The following is an 18,094-nucleotide window of genomic DNA, read 5'->3' as shown; positions in this document are numbered from 1 at the left end:
GGGGTAATAGTTATTGACGTTTTTGGTAGCAATAGAAAATGAAGAATAAAAATTTTATGCACTTCATGATTTACTTATATGGTGAATCGGTCAAAAAAAATGCAGTGTGACAAAAGACTAAATTAAGAAGAGCATTGCTTTACACAGAAAATAACTGGATTTTTAGTCACAACATAAACATCAATTATGTTCATGTATTTTATTGATCATTACGAAAGAGGAAGTTTGAAAAAGTGCTTATCATAATTTACTAAACAATTTGATTCATTCTTTTCATTCCATGATATTGTGAAACATTATTTAGAAGTAACAGACATTTTTTTATTTTAACAATGTAATGATTCACTCAAAAGCCGAGTTTTATTAGACAGAACGCAAGCAATATACGAGATACAATCATGAAATAATGTTATAGTATCACGTAAGATTTTCAAGTAAGGGAACTGGGTTTACTGTATCCACTACATTCACCCCTCGCCTAGTATAGGACGTTGCCCTGCAGGCGTTGTGGTACTCGTCTTATTTTTGTGGAGCGTCGTGGTGGTGTTTGATGATGTTCCTGTCTTTCTTTCTGAATTTTCTGGTGTAATGTCGTTAGCGTCCGGTTTTTCAGCTTTTTCATTTTCTTCGCGATGAGCTCCAGTTCCCACTTGTGTTTCATCTAAGCTGCCATCTTCAGTCACGAACTTTCCTCTAGCGGGCGCGAGGTGCCTGAGTGATTCAGTGGTTTCTCTTCCATCTGATAGTCTGACGTGGGCATATTTAGGATTAGCTTCCAGCAGTTCCACTTCTTCTACTAGGGGGTCGTGTTTGTTTGTTCGGTTGAGCCGTCTCATTAGTACAATTCCGGGTGTTGTTAACCAAGTAGGGAGGGATGTACCCGTAAGTGTTTGACGCGGGTAACCAAATAAACGCTCATGAGGGGTACCGTTAGTTGCTGTCGACAGCAACGTGCGTAGTGAGTGTAACGCTAATCCTATTACTTCTTCCCATTGTTCGATCCTAGATTGTGGGATTTTAGCGCTAAAGTGACCGCTTTCCACATAATTCCATTGTATCTTTCTGCCTCTCCGTTTCCTTGAGGATTGTGCGTAGTCGTGCGGCTGGTGACCACGCCAAGTGAGTGTAAGTATGTTTTCAGGTTGTTCGACATGAATGAGGATCCGTGATCCGTATGAATATAAGCAGGCATACAAAATAAGTAGAAAAGCTGGGATAGGCATTTGTTGATTGTTTGGGTAGAGATGTCTGGGCATGGAAATGCAAACGGGAATCAGGAATACTCGTCGACTACGGTTGATATACATCGATTACTTGATGTAGATGGTAGTGGCCATTTAAAATCGATACTTAACCGTTCGAAGGGGGCATACAGGTTACTCCGGGATGACACAGATTGTTATGTAGGGTTTGTAGTGTGACGTTCTCTACTTGCATGCTACCACAGATTCGAGATAGGGCGTCTGCCTTTATGTTTAGGTCACCAGAACGGTATATGATGTCATAACTCTAAAGAGATAGTTCTAGTCTCCATCTCATTATTTTGTCGTTCTTCGCTTTGCCGGCTTGTTTATTGTTAAGCATGAAGGCAACTGATCGCTGGTCAGTAATTAGATGAAAATAGTGCCCCAGCAAGTAATGTCACCATTTCCGGATTGCTTCTACGATTGCATACGCTTCCTTTTCCACAGAAGAGTGCCTTTGTTCACTATAAGATAACATTCTAGAAAAGAATGCTACAGGCTTACCAAGCTTAATGAGGGTCGCGGTTATGGCGTGGTCAGAGGCGTCTGTCTCTACCGTGAATGGGAGTTCATCATCGATGGCAGTCACTACAGAGTTCACTGTGTCCTTTGTCAGTGCTTTAAAAGCGTCCACAGCTGGCTATTGAAGAGAAACTTTGTGCATCTAGTCAAAGCGTGTATTTTCTCTGAGAATCTAGGTATCCATTGGGAATAAGCAGCGAACATCCTGAGCACTCTATGAAGTGATGCTGTATTTCTTGGAAGGGGAAAGTGTTGAAGTGGTTTGAATCTCTTTGGGTCACGTTTAAATGTTCCCTGTTCGATGATGTATCCGAGTAGTTTTATCTATGTCTTTGTGAACTCACATTTGTCCTTATTAAGCGTCTGATTGTATTTCTTAGCGATCTCTCCAAATCTATTCAGGTTTTTGTCATGCTCTTCTTGATTCATGCCACAGATTGTAACGTTATCAACGTAGACAAAACTATCTTTTAATTTTTCTACTCTAAGGATGTTATCCATGATTCTTTGGAAACATGCAACACCATTCGTAATTCCAAATGGAATGCGTTTGAACTGGTAAAGTCTTCCGCCAGTTTCAAAAGCCGTTTATGATTTGTCTCTAGCGTTGATGGGAATTTGGTAATACGCATTCTTTCGATCGACGGTACTGAAGAAACGGTATTTCGATATAGCTTGTACCATATCATTGATTTTAGGTAGAGCGTACGCATCAAGTAGTGTAAAGCGGTTGATAGTTTGAGAATAGTCGATCACCATGCGCTTCTTGTGATTATCACTAGTCACTACGAGGGCCTGCGCTCTCCATGGAGAGCAGCTTTCTTCAATGATATTCTCTGCCAATAATCGTCTTACTTCGTCGTTGATGAACTTTGCTTCCGCGACAGAATATCTTCTTGATTTCACCGCTACCGGTTTGTAGTTTGTACAGAGATTCACGAATAGGGAAGGGACTGGGATTTTGGCTAACGCTAGTCCGCAGATGGTTAAGGGAGCTTTTGGTCTGCCAAAAGAGGCAGTCAGGTTAGAGTGTAGTTGTAGTATATCTTGTCTGATAATGACGTCAGTATAGGCATTCGGTAAGATGTGCAGTTTGGAACTGGAACAATGAAAGCCGTGTAATTCGATGTCTGCCATGGCATAGCCTGTGACTCTTGATTAGAATGAAGTCGAAGCCATAAGAAATTTTCCATCAACTGGCAGTAGTTTCAGCTGCAAGGTTTTGCATAATCGCTCATCAATAAAGCTTAGAGAGCTGCCAATGTCGCTCAGAGCTGTAATGTTGGTCCCGTTGATTGTAGCTTCTACTATGGCATTTTTAAATTCAGTAGCCGTTGACAAAGTAGAAGAGCTGATTAACGATGTAACCGAAACAGAAGCGGTTCGTTTGGAGGCGCTTCTGTATACTTCTGCGAAATTACCTACTTTCCCACAGTTATTACATGAGATGTTACTCGCGGGGCAATTAATACGTGGATGTCGCCCTTTTCCGCAAAAGTAGCATTCTTGTTTAATCGCAGCTGACGTATTAGTCATTTCAATCCCAGGGTCTGCAGGGCTCACTGAGTTAATAATCAGGTCGGAATTGGTATATAGCTTCGCATTTTCTTTGGCAGAGTTTAATACCATGGCCTTATTCACAGCTTCTTGTAGACTTATCACACTATGTTCCAAAAGGCGCGTGCGGATTTCGTTAGAGCTCATATTGTTTATAAGAGTGTCTCCAATCATCTCATCGTGATATTGTTCAGCGGTAAGATTTTTAAACTCACAGTACTTACTCAGACGTTGGAGTGCATGTAGAAACTCTTCCAGCGATTCACCGTCTCGTTGCTTCCTGGAGATGAATTCATATCTGGCAAAAATCACGTTTTTCGGTTTAACATAAACTTCGCTCAGTTTCGCTATCGCATCGTCATAAGTCTTGCAGCCTTGCACGTATTCAAAAGTAGATGCGGTTAGTAGAGACGCAAGAGTTTCAACAGGTCGATCCCAGGTTCCACGGTCAGTTGAACAAAGTCTTGGAATTGAAGAAGCCAGAACTTCCATTCCTTTTCGGCGTCTGGGGCAGTGGGATCGATAGCAAGTTAGTTCAAAGAGAGTGTCTTATTCATGATAACAAGCTGTGCAATAAATTGTAATGATTCACTGAAGAGCCGAGTTTTATTAGACAGAACGCAATGAATATACGCGATACAAACATGAGATAATGCTATAGTATCACGTAAGATCAAAGCATCAAGTAAAGGAACTGGTTTACTGTACCTACCACAAGCAATTTAATAATATTTATCACAAAAACAAATCCAGTTATATTTTTATACAAAAGTAATGATTTGTGTATAAAAGTAATGCATTATATCAAAAAATGATAGTGATTCAAGATGAGTAACTAATTTTGGCATTCATTTCTCCATTCAGAAGCACTTCCGATGAACAATTGCGCTTCCGTGTTCTTCATAATCTTTGTAAGAAATCCACATATTTTGAAAGGCTGACAGAGAAGCCAAAATGGATCCACCAATCCAAACTGAATACTTCCGTTCAGGTGGGGTGTGAATCTTCACATTAACTGCACTAAAACAGAACCTAAATCACTTCCATTAATTGTAACAGAATAATAAAGTAACCTACTCCGGTCCTAACACTCTTAATTCTTTCGTCATTCGATGTTCTGTGCCTGGAAACATTGTGGATCCCCCAGACAAAATGACATTTTCATACAGTTGACTGCGCAAGTCTAGATCACATTTCATAATTGAGATGTTTATGGTCTCAGGAAGTCCACAACACTCTAAGCCCAACAATGATGGCTGAAATAACGCTTCTGGACAACGGAAGCGTTCACTGCCAATCTTGATCACATGTCCGTCTGGAAGTTGATATGATGCGCTCAACCGTCTATTCATGCGCTCTGTAATGATCGCGTGTTCAAAGTCACCTGCCACAAAACAGAGCTTTTCCTTAATGTCACGGACAATCTCTCGTTCAGCTGAACAAAACAAAGATATAAAGTGAATGACTTCATGGCTGAAACATTCAAGCTTACCAGTGGTGGTAAATGAATAACCACGTTCAGTCAACAGATTTATCATATAGTTAGTTAAATCACGCCCTGCTAAATCATGGCGCAAAATTGCGTGTGGCATTGCAAACCCTTCATAAATTGGTACCGTATGACTGACTCCATCACCGCAATCTAAAACAATGCCTGTGGTTCTGCCACTTGCATACAGTGACAAAACTGCCTGTATAGCAACATATATAGCTGGCGTTTTGAATGATTCAAACATTATCTACAGAATAAAATGAATGTGAAATAATGCAAAAGTGGAAGAAACATTGTTAAATATTTTTCATACCTCCATCATTTTTTCTCGATTACTCTTTGGGTTCATAGGAGCTTCAGTTAGCAACACTGGATGTTCTTTCGGCGCTACTCGCATTTCGTTGTAAAAGGTGTGATGCCACAGTATTTCCATGTCATCCCAGTTGGTAACAATTCCATGTTCTATTGGATATTTTATCGTCAGTAATCCCCTCATATTCTGTGCCTCATCACCGACGTAAGATGACTTTTCTGCCATGCCAATCAATACACCTTGATATCGTGGGTGGCCAATGATCGATGGAAAAACTGAAATGGGTGCATCATCTCCTGCAAATCCAGCTTTGAACACCCCACTTCCGTTGTCAATCACTACTGGTCTGGTAGAATCAGGATCCATCTGACTGTAAAATTCTGAAGGCATGACAAAACAAAAAATAGAGGTTGGTTGAATGAGAGATATCAGGCGCCGCTGACTCAAACAAGGAAGAGAATGTAAAATGAATTAAAGTACTGTTGTCCCTGATTAAATACAGAAGTACTTTAAACCTGTCCAATCACAGGAATTTGCTATAAATTTGAAGACGTGTCTTAAAGTGATTGGTTGTTTACTATACTGAGATTGACAAATAATGTATGAGTAATTTGAATTGAAATGAACCTGATTTGCACATTCTTCTTTTCTGATTAAAGCATGAATATGCATCAATTATTTTGTTGAAGCTGCCATCTGAACAAGAGCTGCTTATTCTTTCCTTGATTTATAGAAATATAATTTCCTGCATTTATGAAATATTTATAATTTAAAATGCCATTTAAAATTGGAGCTTACGTGCTACGGTCTTTTCCAAATTTTGAATGTGCTTTTTATAGTCAGAAAAAAAATTTTAATCTCTACAGTTTTTTAATTTCTCCTACTCTAATTCTATTAGTAATTGTGTTTCAAGTTTTAGTTGAATGAAACTGAACTAAAATGAAGCTTTTTTACTGTATAAATTTTCACTTGATTTTCCATTTGATGTTACCGTCAGATGTTACATAACCCAAAATGCATTTGTTTTAGAATTTTATTTGCAGTTTAATTTCATTTATTTAAAAACATAAAAAATTTTGATTCATTTCATTTCGAGGGATGTGTGGAAACTGCATAATGTATGCTGAGTGGAATCGTCCGATGAACTCAATGTTTTCATCTTGCTATGACAGAGTATTATTCAAGCGTTCTTAAATTTTTTTCAATGTCACATGGAATTAAACTGCTGCCAAATGGCCACAGTCAACACAATTAGACATACTGCTCAATTATTAAAAATGAAAAAAATAATATTGAAATTATTAAGAAAAACAAAAATTATAAATACTGAAAAAGTGACAGCGATATGATATTTACTGAACAAAATTAGTACATTTACAGTTTCTGTTTACGCAAATCCAAATACAGTAACTATTAACCCTTTGATGGATTGTTGGCGATAGGTACGTTGTTGGATTGTTGGGGTAGGCCCCACCCCACTTTAGAAAAACACGTCTAAAAAGCTGGGAGTATGTTCAATTTTTATGAAATTTATTTTATTGGATAGTTCGAAAAATTCTGTACATGATGGTATCAAAGTATTTCCAATTTTAATAATTTTAAAGCCTTTTATTGGCAAAAAATGCGACAAAATTTTGGTTAAAAAATCGTCTTTTTTTAGTTTTTTTCTTTGCGTGTACTTAATTTTGTAAAATTCGTGAAACAAATTACATTATTGAATAGAGCACGTTATTCTGCACATTTTGATACCAAACTCAGGTCTATAGTCTTTTTTTTTGGTTCCGTAAAGACTTCGTTTATCTAAGCCCTTTCTATCCTTTTAACATAAACATATGGAAAAGTGTTGAGCAGGAAATTGATATTCCACATTTTTTTTTGATTTCAGTATCTATAATTTATTTATTTTTATGTATTTTGATTAAAATTTCATTATTTGAAATAAATTTTTGGTCTCTCCTATCTGAAAAATTCAACAAAATTGACGTAATAAATTTGTTGATCTCCCTTTATTTGGAAGTGTTAGGATTAACATGACAATGCTCACAGTAGCTGCGCAGATGTTCATTGCAGTATGGAAGCAGAATGCAGTGGAAGATCCGTTAGCTAAAAAAACGATAATTGTGGGAACATTACGGAGGAATAAAACAGAAGTGCCATCAGAATTAGCAGAAGCCATGGGACGAGAAGTGAGTTCGTCATTATTTTGCTTCGATGGACAGCTCACTTTTGTGAGCTACATCCTGAAGCGAAAGAAATGCGTCTTGCTGTTGTCGACCATGCACCATGATGATGCAGTAAATGAAGATCAAGAAAGAAAAGCAGATATCGTGCTGTTTTATAATGAAACAAAGTCCGGTGTGGATACCCTAGACCAGCTTGTACGGGTATACACATGCAAGGGACGCACCCGGCGGTGGCCAATGGTTCTATGGTTCAATACTTTAGATTGCGCAGGTCTAGCAGCATATGTTATTTGGACATGTAAAAATCCAGATTGGAACGCCCGAAAATCGCAGCGTAGAAGACTATTTTTGATAGAGTGTGGCAAAAACTTAGTGGACATCGTTCTTCAGAAACGTGCTGCCAGTCCCCCGCAATCCCTTCCTTACACAGTAAGGAAAGCGATTGAATCAATGGGAACAGCGACGTCAGCCGAGCGGTCAAAGCAAGCAAAAAAGAAAAACACATCTATGGAAGATGCATCTTTTGTGGAAGAAAACGTGACAAAAAAGTAAGATCCAGCTGCATAAAGTGTAGAAAGCCATGCTGCAATGAACATCTGCGCAGCTACTGTGAGCATTGTGATGTTAATCCTAGCACTTCCCAATAATGGAAGATCAACAGATTTATTACGTCAATTTTGTTGAATTTTTCAGCTAGAAGAGACCTAAAATTTATTTCAAATAATGAAATTTTAATCAAAATACATAAAAATAAATAAATTATAGATACTGAAATCAAAAAAAAATGTGGAATATCGATTTCTTGCTCAACACTTTTCCATATGTTTATGTTAAAAGTATAGAAAGGGCTTAGATAAACGAAGTTTTTTCGGAACCAAAAAAAACGACTATAGACCTGAGATTGGTATCAAAATGTGCAGAATAACGTACTCTATTCAATAACGTAATTTGTTTCACGAATTTTACAAAATTAAGTACACGCAAAGAAAAAAACTAAAAAAAGACGATTTTTTAACCAAAATTTTGTCGCATTTTTTGCCAATAAAAGGCTTTAAAATTATTAAAATTGGAAATACTTTGATACCATCATGTACCGAATTTTTCGAACTATCCAATAAAATAAATTTCATAAAAATTGAACATACTCCCAGCTTTTTAGACGTGTTTTTCTAAAGTGGGGTGGGGCCTACCCCAACAATCCAACAACGTACCTTTTAAGTTTACGATGTTCTGTAGACCGAACAAAAAATCCTGGAACATTGAAATTTCTTTCAAAATATGTCTTATTGTTTCAAAAGAGATGTCACAAAGCTTCAGACTATAAAAATGAAAATTGACAGAATGCGACGAAAAGAAAACCCCCTGGGGTGGGCTCTACCCCAACAATCCATCAAAGGGTTAATAAGTATTCTTGAATTCAAATCGTTTTTTAACTGGAACTGCATCCTTTTCTCTTGCATAACTTTGCTTTAAAGCTATCTCATAATGACATAATCATTTAAAACACCAAATTTCTTTTATTATGCTGTGCACATTTATAAAGGGAGCTTATAGGCATCAAAACAAAGTGACGCTATTCCATGCATATCTCATAGACCGTCTCTTATATCACGATAGGCACGATTAATGTAAAACAAATCATTTGAAATATAAAGTTCATTGAATATTTTAATAAAGAATCAGTGCACAAAATATTTTGAACACCAATAAAACAATATTTTTTTTAATTAATAAAGCAAGATTTTGCTGATTGCTTTTATAAAGATGGAATGGTACACTCATTTTTTCTTGGAAAAATTTTTCTAAAAATATTAAATATCGTTTATTTTGTAATTAACAATAATTAATGATAAATTTTAAATTAATTCATAACAATTGAGAACTGGAAAGTAAAAAAACATTAATTGTTTAAGTATTCTCCATTTGCATTGATGTAAACGCTTTCATAACATTATTTTCAAAATCAGATGCTGCCCCTAATTAAATACAGCACTACTTCAAATCTGTCCAATCACAGGAATTGGTGATAAAATTGAAGATGTGTCTCACAGTGATTGGTTCAGAGCAAAATCAGATCAGAGAATTTTTTCCAAATGTTTTACAATAACTAAAATATACTACTCAACCATCTTTTTTAGCAAATACGCTTTATTCATATCTAAAGGATAACGTGATAGAAATGCAAACAGAAGAATGAATTAATTAAAAATTATTATTGCATGCCGTCAACAGTTGACACTGAAATAAATCAAATAATGCTAAAAATTCACTCTATTACTCATGTATGAAAATTAATTTAAAATTAAAGAGCATAAATAAGACTTATAGGCTTTCAACTACTCTTCCATCATCACCATCAAATAATTCCAAATTATCATGCAGCAATTTTTAGTGCAAGTTCAATCAAAAATATGATAAATAATTATAAAAGTTTAAATGATAATTTAGAAACAACAGATTAAATAATTGCATTATGTAACAGACAAACTTGACTTTAAATCAGTTAAATTTTTCTGATCGAACGGATCCAACATTTTCAATGGTTTGGACAAATAATATTCAATCATCTGAACGCCACAAAGTCCTTCAATGTCCGTGATAAAGGTGAAAACAAGACCACGACGCCCAAATCGACCGCAATGTCCAATACAATGAATATACTCACCAATATCAACTTCCAAAGCCGTAGCGCGAGGAAGATCGAAATTAATAACTATGTTTACCTATGTTTTACAAAAAAATTAAAGATACAAGAAATTAATAACAAAATTATATAATTCACTTGGATAATATCAATTCCTTTAGAGCAGAGGTTTGTAGCAATTAAAATACGGTCTTCGCCTTTGCGAAATCTTTTAATTGCATGTGCTCTCTGTTCTAGGACCATGTCCCCTGATAATACAGCTACATGATGGCCCTTGGCACGGATCTTAACAGCCAGCCAGTGTGCAGTACTTCGTGTCTCACAAAATATCACACACTGTCCAATAACCAATGTTCTGTAGAAATTGCAGATCGCTTCGAGCTTTTCATCATTCGTTTTACATTTGATGTAAAATTGTTCGATATTATCCAAAACAAGCCCTTCATTTTGCACAGTAATAGTGACAGGATCTTTCGCAACGTTAAGGAACAGTTTTCTCACTGCATTATTATACGTCGTTGAGAAAAGTAGACGTTGACAATCTGCTCGCAAAGTTTGAATGATGTGAATAATCTGCGACCCCAAATTAAGCATCAAATCAGCTTCGTCAAGAATGAAAATACTCAATTTTTTCGGATCGAAGCATTTCAACTGATGCATCCAACGTATCACCGTGCCTGAAGTTCCAACAATCACTTGATCAGTGATCTGTTGATCGTGAGGTGGGACCGTCGCATCCGTAGAACGTGTAGCCAATGCAATGGACAATGAGTTGGAATATGAACCCAACTTACAAAAAACATCGCGAACCTGAGCCGCCAATTCATAAGTTGGAACCAAGCACAAACACTGGGGCCAACGGTTGTCCAATTGCAAGCGTTGCAGAACGCACAGCACAAAAGCCACCGTTTTGCCGGTGCCGGATTGACTTTGTATAGCCACATCTACCGGCGAATCGGCAAGCATGAACTGTATGCTTGTCGCTTGGATTTTCGACGGTTTGAAATAGCCGTGAGTGCATAACTGTTTCAATATATCATAGCTTAATGGCAAATGCTCAAAATGAGCTGCCGCTTTAAAAACCAAACCGTAACGACTTTCGATCTTGAACACGGAATTCGAGTCGTCCACCAATGTGTCGTTGATCAATTTTCTCAAAAGTGCTATCTCCTTTTTGCTGTAAACTATCTCGCCTTCTGCATTTCGAGACATCACTACAAGCAACAAATGAACCTTGTAAACACAACAATTAACATCGGTGACTGAAAACCCCTACTAGCATAAATGCACTTTATTTTGTAGTTATAGAAAAAATTCAAAATTTTATCGTTTAATATTTGTTTTAAACGTTTTTACAAGACAGTGTCAAAACTAATTACATTACAGACCACACATCAAGGATACAAAATCCTGACTACGACACAACCTCTTAACAAGAAATACGAAAAGAAAAAAATATTTAAAAAATTAGGAGTAAACAGTATTAAAAAATCGTCCATAAAAATATTTCGTTATTGAAATTATTATGCTAAAAATTAAATTATAAAATGTTAAAAATTTGGAACTATTAATTTAAATAATAATCAATACAAGTGCGACATTATTTAAACTTTGTCCAAAAATAGAACAAGAAATACCATTATCTGAATCAGTTATTGAACAGTTTATTTCTAAACTGTTAGACTATAGTTACCAGAAATGAAGTTAAGCTTTTACAAGGCAAAAAAACAGTTAATACTTCTCATACTGTAATCACTTGATTTTCAAGATGATATGATCAAACATCTTTTATATTCAGAATATTTCAATACATAAAACAATATCTTGCTAAATTTCTCTTTTTATTATAAACGTGTAGCATACTTTGTACAATTTTGTTGATACATTTAATATTCAAGGAAGCTCTAACGTTGGAGTGGAAAATTTGAAAGACTGCGTGTATTCAAGGAGAGCATTACTGCGTACGCCATTTAACTCAATAACATTTATAATTCTATGGCAACAAAATCAAACCTTTACAACCTTTATTGAATATAAATTTATGGTTTTTACAAAGACAAACAGTGTGCAGATATGAATATCTTCTATTAAAGGAAAATGCAAAAATGAAGCCTTCAATCCTTTATTGCCAGTTTTGAATCTTTCATATAAATCAACTAGTTAGTACAGCTATGATACATAAATATTTAGTTATATTTACATAATAGTTTTTCTTAGTTAAATTTATTATAACTTTTGTTACTAAAACTAGCATATTTTTGCTTATATTTTTTAAACAAATGCTTGGAAAAACAATGAACATTAAGTGATGTTCAGTTTTATTAGTTGTTACAGAAAGCGAATATTATTTATATTCCGAACTCAGGCATAAATCAGCGTAATTTGTTTTACAAAAACTAGAAAATGCACCTCAAGTACGAGAGAAAATTGAATTTCTCACAATATTTTCTATCATGATTAACGGAAATAGTTAAATGTAAGACGCGCCGTAAGTTGCTAGTTAAAAGTGAACCGCTTTGTGAAAACTGAAAAAAAAGTATTTTCTTGCTAGAGCTTTAACGCAAATTTTGCACGTAAATCAAGACCAGCAAATCAAAAATGTACAAACATTTGATTTAATTTTCGATGTTTAGGCAGTCGGTGTGGCTGTTTATGCATAGCTTTAGGCTAGACTATGAGCAAAAATGAACGTACTGACAAAAAACTGCAAATACCTTTGAATTTGTGCATTTTGATGAATGAACGATGACAACAACAATAATAAAAAAGAAATGGCAACAATTTCTGCGCGCAAGATATAAACCAGTTCTGTAAATACCGTAACCTGCATTGTAACCTTTGGTCAGATAACGCAAGATTTTCAAAACTGAGTATTTAAATGATTGTACGAGAAATTTAAAAGTGTAATTCAAAAAAAATGTTAATTCCATTTTTACGTTTGCACAAATTTCTTCCAAAGTTAATTGAAATTTGTATTAGTTTAAAGTCATTTCACTTCTGATTTGCTAATATGAAAATAATGCAATGTGAAAAATTTGCTGACGTAAATGACACGACGAAATTTCTGTAGTAGTTATAAAAAGAATATGTGCATGTATATAGCAAATTAATGAAACAGAGGTAACTTCTCAGACTTCATCAGCGGATGTAGTATTCAAAATTTTAAGCAAAAGGAAAATTTTATTTTTGAGCTTATATTTGAAAATATGCCAGTTCCTCTCAGTTTGTGATTTCTTGATTGAAATTTGCAAAGACCATATCAGCAGCATCTATGCAGCTTGTGGTCATCAATATATTCCAAATTTATCAATTCTTCCTGAGGTTGCTGAGACACTGGATTACCTTCATTAGGTCTTCCTCTGGCCTGACTCCCCTCTTGTTCCCGTTACCGCTGCAATAGTTCCCAAAAGATCACGTTTTTGGTCAAAGGAACGCATGCGCTAAAAACGTTCTAGGTAACGTTCCACCTGCTTAGGTGGGTGATCAGCTGCTTCAAGAGAACTGACGCTAGAGGTTGAAAGCCTTTGCACAATGCACTTTTATTCGCACTTTCTTTAAAATGCTGCAACAGCGACGTCGAACGTGAGATAACGCAGGCGGCGCAAGAGGTCATCCAGAGACTCAGCTCCCGCCTGAATTCAGCTGTAGAATCAGGCGTTTCAAACAGCTAACAGCTCCTGTCCACCATAGAGGTGTAGCACTTGCTGGTTCATCTCTAGATATGTTTCAATGGCTAGTTCCGCATTGGTCCACTTTAAACCAAATTTTGATCTCATTTTTTATTGGTTGTTGTACGCGCTATTTTATTGGACCTTCCCACCGTTGTCTTATTGGTTGACTGAAACAAATTCTGTATAATTCTAGAATTATAAATATTTCCATTATTTTGTCTCACAGAGTCATCTAAAAACGAGAGGGAAAGCGTTACAAGGGAAAAAGAGACCTCAAAAATCCCTGAGCGAATGAAGTAAGTCAGAACCCTCTAAAACAGTGGTTCTCAAAGTGTGGGTCTCGACCCACCAGTGGGTTGCGAGCAGTTTCTGGATGGGTCGCGTAAAATATTAAAGTACAGGAGTACTCTTTACGTTCGTTAGGAGAGTATTACTCATTGAAAATTGTTGGCTTTGATTAATTAAGCTTTGATTCAGTTACCGTTAACCTGAGAATCACTAGCTCTGTCTGGTTTTACAGTACACTGATCTGTGTCACGTTAATTTTAATTGGTTGTCGATAAGAGTTGCTCTTCTTTGTTGCACATAACTTATAAAAGGTTAGCAAGTAAGCAAATGGGTGAAAATGTGCTTGATTGAACGATCTCGTTGCAGCTTGGCGCAGCGTGCTCAGTATGCTTCTGCACTCTTTCGTAGGTTAAAATGGCTGGCACATTAAGTTATCACAAAGTTAGTTGTTAGTTATCACAAATAAAATATTTTTTAATTTAATAATTTCCGTGCTATGTAAGTAATAAGGTTTTCCCTTTTCTGTAAAATTTAGCCTAGGAATGGATGAGTGGTTGATAACCAGGAAACCGGTAAAAATAGAAGTAGCTGAAATGGAGTCTCAAAAAGTTTCCACTGCAGGTGATGTGAATAATAAAAGAAAAATTGATGAAAATGAGTCAGCAAATTTTCAATTGTCAAATCGACGAAAAGTAATAAGAAAATATGATATTGACTATTTAAAATTTGGATTTACGTAGAATGGTGACCATAAAGATCCACGTCCTCTTTGTGTTATTTGCTATGAAATTCTCACAAATGAGAGAATGCGACCAAATAAACTACTTTGACATATTGAAACAAAGCACATGGATCTCAAAAGCAAGCCGTTTCAATTTTTTGATAGCAAATTAAAGGAATTGAATGCGTCACAATGTGTACTTTCTCATTTCACCAATGTTAATGAAAAAGCTATGCATGCCTCATATCTTATTAGATAGCGAATTGCACAATCTTGTCAGCCTCACACAATTGGCGAATCTTTAGTACTTCCATCGATAAAGGATGCTGTCAGAGTTATGTTTGGTGACACGTACTTGAAAGAGATTGAATTAATTCCACTTTCTAATAACACAGTTGCACGCAGAATCGAAGATATGGCGAAATGGGTGGAAGATCAGCTTATTAACAGGATTAACCCTCCTGTTATCCTCCGGGTCATATTGACCCGTTTTGATTTTCAACATAAAATTTAGTACCAAAATTATTGTCTGTTGATGCTGAATTTTTTTGACTTTTCCTCATTTTATCTTATCTACATATAATGAAATTCCTGCGCCTCTGTCATTCACAGCAACTGCTGTATGCACTTTACGTATATGTGAAGTCCCCGGGGTCATTTTGTCCCCATGATAGATCTTCTACTGCTGTTTTATCAGTATTGAAGGTAATGCAACATCTATCACTTTTAAGGTTCTATAGTTTATGGGATATATGGGTTAAAAATTACCTAAGATGTATAATCCCTCTGAAAATGTTGCAGTTGATGAGCGACTGTATCCTTTCAAAAACCGATGTCAATTCAAACAGTACATGCCAAAGAAACCGGCAAAGTATGGCAATAAGTTTTGGGTAGCCTGTTGCTCAAAGTCAAGCTACGCATGGAATATGCAAATATACATTGGAAAGCCATCAAGTGGAACTCGCGAGAAGAACCAAGGGATGCGAGTGGTACTTGACATGGTAAAGGGGCTAAAAGGTCATAATGTTACATGTGACAACTTTTTTACATCGTATGCACTGGGAGTAGAACTGAAAAAAAAGAATTTGACTTTGGTTGGAACTGTAAAAAAAAACAAGCCAGAGCTACCATAAGAACTGCTGCAACTACAAGGCAGAAAATTGAACTCTTCAACATTTGCCTTTTCTGAAAGCTGCACCATCATATCATACCTCCCAAAAAAGAACAAGAATGTTTTGGTACTAAGTACCATGCATAATGACAACCAGGTTTGCCACGGAAAGGGAAGCAAGCCTGAAATTATTCTACATTATAATAATACTAAAGGTGGTGTGGATAATTTAGACAAAATGACATCAACGTATTCCTGCCAAAGAATGTCTGCACGATGGCCATTAGTCATATTTTACAACATCATCGACGTATCGGCATACAACGCCTACGTTCTATGGACAGAAAAACATTCAGCATGGAATGTAGGACGGCTGCGTAAGCGTCGATTATTCCTGGAAGAACTTGGCAAGGCTCTAGTGCAACCAGAAATGATGAGGCGCAAAACACTTCCCAGAACAGCAGCAGCAAAATCGGCAGTTAATTGCGGAAAGATACATAGCAGCCATCTACAAGCGGTATCACTGATACGGACACAGGTGGTAAAAAAAGAGCCCGATGTCAATTGTGTGTTCAAAGTGACAACAAGAGAAGCGTACGTTGTAAAAAATGCCAAAAATACATTTGTAAAGATCATACACAATCATATTGTAACTTATGTGCAGAAGAAATTTAAGTGTGTCAATGAACATCCACCATAAACAGTCATATTAAAAAAATAATAATCTCTGCGTATTAGAATATTTATCAGCACCTTTTAAAATAAAATTCACGAATACTTAGCCGCAGTATGACCGCAAAACAAACTGTGCATCACTTATGGGTGAATTTGACCCGGAGGATAACAGGAGGTAAGTAAATTTGAGGATAACAGGAAGATTAAAGCAAGTAAATTTTTTTCCCTGCAGCTGGATCCGTCCACGGATAAACAAGGTTTATCCCAATTGATTGTATTTATCCGTTTTGTATGGAACAGTGAGCCGCATGAGGATATACTGTTTTGTGAACCAATTATTTGGGGGTACTAGTGAGGAATGTGTGGTAAGAACAGTGGTGTTGTGACACGCATTCTTAAACAAAGTCCTAATGCTTCATGGACTCACTGCAGCATTCATAGAAAAGCATTGGTATCAAAAACTATATCAGACGATTTAAAAAATGTTTTAAAAACATTGCCGTGAAAATCATCAACTTTATTAAGAGTAAACCGTTACAGTCGCGCTTATTTGAAAAACTGTGCGAAGAGATGGGAAGCTGCCACAAATCTCTTCTTTTCCATTCTGAAGTACGTTGGCTGTCAAGGGGTAAAGTGCTAACAAGACTTGTTGAACTCCGCGAAGAAGTTGCAATATTTCTGAAAAGACAAAGTGATTACTCGAAAGTATTGCGGGATGAGAAATTCATTCTTAAGCTCACTTATTTGGCAGACATATTTTCGAAATTAAATGAACTAAATTTATATCTACAAGGGATGGACGCAGCTGACATATTTTCAGTACATAAGATAAAATTCCGGGTTTTATGAAGAAACTTTATTTATGGAAAAAAATGTTAAAGACGGAAATTATTGTTGTTTCGAGACATTGGCAACTTTCATCGTCGAGAAAGAAGCGACGCTAGATGAGGACTTAATCTCAATGATAGTTGTACATCTAGATTCATTGAAAGAAAGTTTTGATTATTACTTCAGTGAAGAAATGAAATTCTGTGATAAAAACATCTGGATTGTGAATCCGTTTCAGAGTGATGTTGTGGCTACTGGCATATCCACGAAGGCAGACGAAGAATTAATCGATTTGTCTGAAGATTATTCGTTTAAAATGAGTTTTGATCGTAAGAAATTAATACAGTTTTGGCTATCAGTAGAAAACACATATCCAACTCTTTCCACCGCAGCATTAAAAGTGCTGCTTCCTTTTACTACTTCGTACATGTGCGAAATTAGATTTTCAGCAATGATTGGAATTAAAATCAAATTACGAAATAAGCTACAATTATCCAACAACTTGCGTCTGAAACTAACACATATTAGTGTGGACGTCGAAGAAGTCATCAGTCAAAACAGAAAACAAACCCATTGTTCGCATACGCCGCATTATGCATCTCACGAATAAACATATACATTATAATTAGATGTATTCATTAAAAAATTGAAAAGTATAAAACTTATATGTTTTACTGAAATATATCCTTGTCTTTTAAAAAATGCACTGCAAGCCGGTGGGTCGCGAAAACTTATCGTAGTCCAAAGTGGGTCGCAGCCCAGAAAAGTGAGAACCACTGCTCGAAAACATCACTTACGCTCATGTATTCGATTTGACCATTATGAAAGAGGAAGTTTGAAAAAGT

General features: G+C 36.1%; 7 protein-coding genes across 7 annotated transcripts; 4 read left to right on the top strand and 3 right to left on the bottom strand.

Annotated features, from left to right (window-relative positions):
* Nucleotides 1-467: 467 nt before the first annotated feature.
* On the bottom strand, nt 468-5,518 carry Tsp_00591 (actin, acrosomal process isoform). Its single transcript, XM_003376327.1, has 9 exons — nt 5,129-5,518; nt 4,816-5,014; nt 4,401-4,758; nt 4,194-4,355; nt 3,188-3,828; nt 2,448-2,911; nt 2,111-2,321; nt 1,749-1,880; nt 468-1,210 (listed from the first exon to the last, which is right to left on the bottom strand). Exons 1-9 carry the CDS (start codon nt 5,516-5,518, stop codon nt 468-470), a joined length of 3,300 nt encoding a protein of 1,099 aa, XP_003376375.1.
* A 1,640-nt stretch (nt 5,519-7,158) lies between these two features.
* Nucleotides 7,159-8,008, top strand: Tsp_00592 (conserved hypothetical protein). Its single transcript, XM_003376326.1, has 2 exons — nt 7,159-7,859; nt 8,005-8,008. The coding sequence occupies exons 1-2, from the start codon at nt 7,159-7,161 to the stop codon at nt 8,006-8,008; spliced, it is 705 nt and encodes a 234-aa protein (XP_003376374.1).
* A 1,774-nt stretch (nt 8,009-9,782) lies between these two features.
* On the bottom strand, nt 9,783-11,167 carry Tsp_00593 (ATP-dependent RNA helicase DDX19B). The gene is made up of 2 exons (XM_003376325.1): nt 10,094-11,167; nt 9,783-10,034 (listed from the first exon to the last, which is right to left on the bottom strand). Exons 1-2 carry the CDS (start codon nt 11,165-11,167, stop codon nt 9,783-9,785), a joined length of 1,326 nt encoding a protein of 441 aa, XP_003376373.1.
* A 2,135-nt stretch (nt 11,168-13,302) lies between these two features.
* Nucleotides 13,303-13,731, bottom strand: Tsp_00594 (conserved hypothetical protein). The gene is made up of 3 exons (XM_003376324.1): nt 13,628-13,731; nt 13,416-13,587; nt 13,303-13,395 (listed from the first exon to the last, which is right to left on the bottom strand). Exons 1-3 carry the CDS (start codon nt 13,729-13,731, stop codon nt 13,303-13,305), a joined length of 369 nt encoding a protein of 122 aa, XP_003376372.1.
* Nucleotides 13,732-14,251: 520 nt separating this feature from the next.
* On the top strand, nt 14,252-14,744 carry Tsp_00595 (conserved hypothetical protein). The gene is made up of 3 exons (XM_003376323.1): nt 14,252-14,322; nt 14,450-14,606; nt 14,655-14,744. Exons 1-3 carry the CDS (start codon nt 14,252-14,254, stop codon nt 14,742-14,744), a joined length of 318 nt encoding a protein of 105 aa, XP_003376371.1.
* A 473-nt stretch (nt 14,745-15,217) lies between these two features.
* Tsp_00596 (piggyBac transposable element-derived protein 4) lies at nt 15,218-15,768 on the top strand. The gene is made up of 2 exons (XM_003376322.1): nt 15,218-15,340; nt 15,409-15,768. Exons 1-2 carry the CDS (start codon nt 15,218-15,220, stop codon nt 15,766-15,768), a joined length of 483 nt encoding a protein of 160 aa, XP_003376370.1.
* A 216-nt stretch (nt 15,769-15,984) lies between these two features.
* On the top strand, nt 15,985-17,859 carry Tsp_00597 (zinc finger protein). Its single transcript, XM_003376321.1, has 5 exons — nt 15,985-16,347; nt 16,529-16,596; nt 16,654-16,678; nt 16,962-17,112; nt 17,303-17,859. The coding sequence occupies exons 1-5, from the start codon at nt 15,985-15,987 to the stop codon at nt 17,857-17,859; spliced, it is 1,164 nt and encodes a 387-aa protein (XP_003376369.1).
* Nucleotides 17,860-18,094: the final 235 nt, after the last annotated feature.

Source organism: Trichinella spiralis (genome assembly GCF_000181795.1).
Source record: "Trichinella spiralis strain ISS 195 chromosome Unknown Scfld4, whole genome shotgun sequence".
Classification (NCBI taxonomy): Eukaryota; Metazoa; Nematoda; class Enoplea; order Trichinellida; family Trichinellidae; genus Trichinella; species Trichinella spiralis.
This window is presented reverse-complemented; position numbering and strand designations above follow the sequence as displayed.